Source organism: Propithecus coquereli, unplaced genomic scaffold, assembly GCF_000956105.1.
Source record: "Propithecus coquereli isolate 6110/MARCELLA unplaced genomic scaffold, Pcoq_1.0 Scaffold383, whole genome shotgun sequence".
NCBI classification, from domain to species: Eukaryota; Metazoa; Chordata; class Mammalia; order Primates; family Indriidae; genus Propithecus; species Propithecus coquereli.
In genome coordinates, this window is record NW_012149541.1 from 1043977 (window position 1) to 1050759 (window position 6783).

Sequence of the window (6783 nt, forward strand, 5' to 3'; positions counted from 1 at the left end):
TAATTTTTTCTATATATTTTTAGTTGTCCGATTAATTTGTTTCTATTGTTAGTAGAGACGGGGTCTCGCTCTTGCTCAGGCTGGTTTCGAACTCCTGAGCTCAGTCTGCCCGCCTCGGCCTCCCAGAGAGCTAGGATTACAGGCGTGAGCCATTGCGCCCGGCCCTGGCAAATCAACTTTAAAAAATGTAGCAAAGGCTCATACTCCAAGGATATTATGAAATTTCTAATTTTCATAAATCATATAATTTACAAAAGTGAAAACCTGGAAATAAATTAAACATCCAACAATAGGGACACTACGTAAAGTATGGCATTGCCATATGGCAGAAAACTCGACGGACACTAAAGGTGAAGCATTGTAGAAGAATATTTAATGACTTCAAGAACATAATTCAGTATTAAGAAAAAAAGCAGACTAGAATTCAGTGTGTGACCTAAAATCCATTTTTGTAAAACATGTGTATCTAAGTACTAAAAAAAGTCTGGAATGTTAACAAGTGTTATTATTAAGTAACATAATTATAGATAATTTTTTATTTTATTTTTTGAATCATTCTATATTTTTGAAATTTTCTATAATGCATATTATTTGGTAATCATATTTGAAGGTTATTAAAAATAATTTTAATATTTAAATTTGCACTAGTGATAAAACTGTAGAGAGCTTAATATACACACATGTGCACACACACACACATACACAAATGAGTACAAGTATTAATAAAATGGGGAAATCTGAAAAAGATCAACAGATTGTATCAATGTCATATGCTGGTAGTGATATACTACAGTTTTACAAAATGTTACCAACTGGGGCAACTTAGCAAAGTATACAAGGGATCACTTTGCATTATTTTTATAATGGAATGTGAATCTACAATTGTTTCAATTTTTAAAAAATTTATATCTCCACAAAGAGATTTTATTGTACTTTATAATTTTTTTTTTTTTTTTTTTTTGGAAAAAATTTCCCTTTTTTTCCCGGGCTTGAGGTCCATGGTGTCTCAGCCTAGCTCACAGCAACCTCAAACTCCTGGGCTCAAGCAATCCTCCTGCCTCAGCCTCCCGAGTAGGGACTATAGGCATGCGCCACCATGCCTGGCTAATTTTATTTTTCTATATATTTTTTAGCTGTCCAATTAATTTCTTTCTATTTTTGGTAGAGACGGGGTCTCACTTTTGCTCAGGCTGGTCTTGAACTCCTGAGCTCAAACAATCCGCCCGCCTCGGCCTCCCAGAGTGCTAGGATTACAGGCGTGAGCCACCGCGCCTGGCCTGTACTTTATAATTTTTTTAAGTGAAACACTAAAGTCATTCCCTTTAAAGTCAGGAATAAGACAAAGAAGCTATGATGACATTATTCAACAACGTCCCATAAGTCTTAGCCAAGGTACTAAGAACAACAAAAAAGAAAGTTTAGATAAATTAAAAAAGCAAAACAAACATATCATTATTTGAAGATGACATGACTGTCAATCTAGAATATAAAAGAATCAACCAAAAAACCTATGAGATTAATAGGGTTCAAAAAGGTAGCTGGGTCCAGGCACAGTGGCTCATGCCTATAATCCTAGCACTCTGGGAGGCCGAGGAGGGAGGACTGCTTGTGGTCAGGAGTTTGAGACCAGCCTGAGCAAGACCAAGATTCCATCTCCACTAAAAATAGAAAAATTAGCCGGGCATCATAGTGCGCACCTGTAGTCCTAACTACTCAGAGGCTGAGTCGGGAGAATTGCTAGAACCCAGGCATTTGAGGTTGCAGTGAGCTAAGATGATGCCACTGCACTCTACCCAGGGCCATAGAGCAAGACTCTGTTTCAGGACAAAAAAAAAAAAAAGGTAGCTGGATACAAAATTAATATGTGAAAATCAACAGCTTTCCTATATGCCAGCAGGGCATTCCTCCCTCATTTTTTGCCACTATATATACATTTTTTCTATTGCCAGACAATTTACCCTTTGTTAATGTTAAGAATAAGGTAGACAAATAAAGATACGGTCAACAATTTGTTAGGGAAAATGGATAAAATATGGCAAGCAGCATGAGAAAAACAGTGTGAAACATCAGCTTGGTCTGCTCTGTGCACGTTAGCTTTCTGAAACAGAGCAGCGGGCCCCGCTGGCTTAGCACTGAGAGAGAGGCAGCTCCGCTGGCCTTACCAATAGTCCACGCCCACAGTGTTTCTCCCTGTGACACAGACACACACAGCTGGGGATCTGCCTTACCATCTTGCCGCTGACCGTGGCCTCGAGAGAATCCACCAGCTCTGCCGTGACGCCAATGAGATTGTGGTAGTCCGCTTGGATCTTATTGTACCGCTTCAGGTATGTCATTGACCTACGTTCGGCTTCGACAAGCTGCTGGTGGAGCTGCTGCAACATTTCTAAGAAGACAGTTTACGTTAAAATGAAACAAAAGAACAACAACAAAAACGTACAAAATGAAAAATAACTGTATTCTTCTCAAAGGACTACCACACCTGTCAGAATATTTTGCTATAACAGTAACTCGACACTATTTGTGTTTAATACTTTACTTTTATTTCATGACACAGTTATTTACAAAGTGCTTTGTAACCACTGATTTAAAATTTCTTGTTTCTGGAAGTTCAACTGAATCATCGCTGGATTCCCTAACAAGATCTATTATATTTCCAGCCAGGTGCGGTGGCTCACGCCAGTAATCCTCGCACTTTGGAAGGCTGAGGTGGGAGGATCGCTTGAGCCCAGGAGTTCGAGACCAGTCTGAACAACATGGCAAGACCCCGTCTCTACAAAAAATAGAAAAAAAATTATCCAGGTGTCACAGTGCACACCTGTAGCCCCAGCTATTCGGGAGGCTGAGGCAGGAGGCTCACTTGAACCCAGGAGTTTGAGGCTGCAGTGAGCTATGATGACACCACTGCACTCTAGCCTGGGCAACAGAGCGAGACCCTGGCTCAGAAAAAAAAAAATCTATTTCCTTGACTGAACCTCATGCAATTTCTTTTAGTTCTTCTCTCCCTGACTAAAAAACAAAATCAACGTTTCTTTCTATAGTCAGCTCACAAAATGGTTGAATCAAATCTGTGTCTTTTTCTGTTTTTGCACTATGAGGTTGTCTGGGGGACAATTCATTTCTGCAGGACAGTTCTTCATTTTAAATAAAAATTAGGCCCGCTTGACTGATGCTGAGAAAAACAAGAATCCAGAATAAGAAAAGATTCCAGTGCTCATTCTACCATTTTGATAAAACATAAAATCACTGCCACCAGGCCTTAGAGCAAGTGGCTTGGAAGGCTCGAGGGTTCTCTGCTTGGAGTCCCTCCATGGAGCAGCCTAGAGAGACTGAGGCCACGCCATCCTGACCACAGTTGGAATGGGCAAATCACCTATTCTACTTCTCCCCTCTCTTGAAAGTCACATTTTGGATGGAAGGAGATAATACTGCCCCCAAACCCAGGTTAGCCCACTACCGTCCTGACCCAGGTACTGTGTAATATTTAAAGTCTTCATTTTAGAACAGATTTCAAGGAGAGAGAGAGAGAGATTTTAAAATTATAAAGATTTAGGCTCCAATCCCTACTCTACCAAGTTCTTGCTGCACAGACAAAATATTTAACTTGTTAATTCTCATTTCTTAACCTATAAAGTGGGGGTAATGATAATTACCTTGAAGGGTTATTGTGAGGATTAAATGAAAAAATATACTCAGGGAGCCTAGCACAATGGCTGGCCCAGAGCAGGTGATCAATAAGTGGTGGCTAATATTATTATTTCATTTTATGGAGAGGGGCAAAGGCTTTCTACACGCATTTCTATGCATGTAGGTAACTCGAAAAAGTGGCAGAAAGGTTCCATCCTAAAATAGTGCAAGCTTTAAAAGATATGAGAATCATCCAAAACTAAAGATGATCAGGGCTCTCCCCCAGACATTTGGATTTTATAGATATTGAGTGGAGTCTCAGTATTTATATTTTTAACAAACTCTCCAAATGGCTCTGATACATACCATAAGTTCGAGAACCACTGTCCTAAGTTACCCACTCTTCCTAATTTGTGTTCTAAACAGCTATAAGGATCACCTACATTCAAATTATATTTCAAAAACTTTCATGTTTCATGATTGTTTATGTGTGGAGAAGTAAAATACTTCAACTATTACAATCCAAAATATCACTTGATAATGAACTATTATTATTATTGTTCAAAATCTACAAATCTCGGTATTTAAAAGTCATCTGGCACGAATTTACACCCAGTACTTAAACCCCTGGAGAATATCCCTGAAAATCATTTATCAAGCTTCTCCTTAAATATTACTAGGGAAAGGGAATCACTACTTTCTGCCTCTTACAATATGTTAAATTTGTGCAATTATTAAAGTTTTTCATATGTATAAAATTCAAAATTAAACTAAAACTCCCAAAGATGAAAATTCTATATAATATTATTCATGATTTCATTTCATGGTAGTAAATGCTAGAGAACATCTGTGACAACTTTCTTAACATGTACCAAGTGGTATAAGATGAATCAGGTACTAAAATCCATTATCCGGGCCAGATGACCTCCCAAATCCTCAGTGTGAACGTCCAAAGCGGTCCCTCCCTAAAGCGGACTGCACAAAGGAACTCTTCTCCTCAGAACCTCATTTTGCAATTAACTAAACATAAGGGATTATTTGTGGTGCTTTTGCCTTGGGAACCCAGAATTGGAATTTATTACAATTTCAAAGTGTGGAACATCTGAGGGAAAAAAGATTTAACTGTCCGCAGCATACAGGAATGAGAAGCTGGCAACGGGGCTGAAATGTTTGTGACCATTTTCAAATACTGTTGGCACTCTGTATCCATGGGTTACACATCTGTGCATTCAGCCAACCTCGGATCAAAAATATTTGGGGGAAAAAAACCCACATCTGAACATGTGCAGACTTTTTTTCTTGTCATTATTCCCTAAACAATACAGTATAACAACTATTTACAGAGCGTTTATATTGTGTTAGGTATTATAAGTAATCTAGAGATGCTTTAAAGTATACGGAAGGATGTGCATAGGTTATATGCAAATACTACACCGTTTTATACAAGGAACTTAGCATCCATAGATTTTGGTACTTGAGGGGGTCCAGGAACCAATCCTCTACAGATACCAAGGGACAACTGTATAACCTTTAGCAGAGGAATAGCCGCTACCCAGAGATATCACCTTGCAGACAGCTAGCTATAAATAGCACCTGACCCATGACTATAAGCTACTTGGGAGACAGCTCAAAGACATCAACTTTATTTCAGAGCAATTAACAGCACTTTGACTCTTTTCTCTGTCAAAAGTTTTATGAAACAAGAACAACTAAGTCAAGACAGCTTGCCATGCAAGACTTCAACTTTTAATGGAGATGACTTATTAGAAACTCCATGTTATTTTAATAAAACTGTCAGTCATGACAGTGAAATTTATTGAGACCCTTCATATTCCAAAACTACTGACATAATTTGTACAAAAGTCCAAAGAACTGCATTCCAAGGCTTAAATGAGAGATATATAAAACTAAAAAAATGTCAATTAAAGTCATAGTTTTCCTGTAATTCCAGCATGCAAGGAATCAATAACAACAGTGGTGCAAATCTCTCCTCAGCCACACAAGCTTTCTCTTTTAACACTTCTACTTCATTTAACACTTCTACTTCATTTAAGGGCACTGTTTTTTGTTTGTTTGTTTGTTTAAGGGTAAATGAGAATTTCATTTTGGAGACAGAGACCTTGGCTGCTCAAGACAAAATAATCAATTTTAAAATATAGAATTGTTTTTCTAACCCAATATAAAAACCTAAAATCAATCACTCTATAATGAAATACTCTTTCCTCTTTGTATTCAGATATAAATTTCCTCTTTGGTATTTTGCCAATCCACAGATACTAGATAAAGAAAATTATAACTTATAACTATTCATATAGGTCATCATTTTTAAAAATACTGTTTAGGGCTCCAAATTCTAGAAAAATTATCAGTTGCTCATTTTCTGAAGAGGCTGAATGAATTATGTCAGAAATGCCAGAAGAAGCCATTTCTATATCCTTTTAAAATGGCTAGGTGAAAATAATAATCCAATGTGCTATATTGCTACCCAACATTATTATTTTTTTTTATTTCAGCATATTATGGGGGTACAGATGTTTAGGTTACGTACGTTGCCCTTGTCCCCCCCCCCAAGTCCGAGCTTCAAAATGTATGGAACGCTTCACGAATTTGCATGTCATCCTTGCGCAGGAGCCATGCTAATTTCTCTGTATCGTTCCAATTTTAGTATATGTGCTGCCGAAGCGAGCACCCAACATTATTTTTTAATGTTATTCCTTTTGAGAGAATTTTCTACTACAAATACTTTTCTTGCCATCTTCAAAAGCCTATGGAAATCTTACTTTATCCATGAAACCTTCCTATCAAGACACCTAGAATAATGGTATCACTCAACCATTCCATTACAAAAAACACCTGCGGCCAGGCACAGTGGCTCATGCCTGTAATCCTAATACTTTGGGAGGCTGAGGTGGGAGGATTGTCTGAATTCAGGAGTTTGAGACCAGCCGGAGCAAGAGGGAGCCCCCATCTCTACTAAAAATAGAAAAATTAGCCGGGCATCATGGCGTGCACCTGTAGTCCCAGCTACTAGGGAGGCTGAGGCAGGAGGATCACTTGAGCCCAGTTGTTTGAGGTTGCAGTGAGCTATGAGATGCCACTGCACTCAACCCAAGGCGACAGAGTGAGACTCTTGTCTCAAAAATAAATAAATAAATA

General features: G+C 38.3%; 1 protein-coding gene across 1 annotated transcript in view; it reads right to left on the minus strand.

Moving 5' to 3' along the window:
• The window catches only part of ARMC9 (armadillo repeat containing 9), a 161880-nt gene that overhangs the window by 134843 nt on the left and 20254 nt on the right, over positions 1-6783 (minus strand). The window contains exon 7 of the mRNA XM_012652188.1: positions 2229-2386. Coding sequence (XP_012507642.1) covers positions 2229-2386 — 158 coding nt within the window. The remainder of the gene's footprint in view (positions 1-2228; positions 2387-6783) is intronic.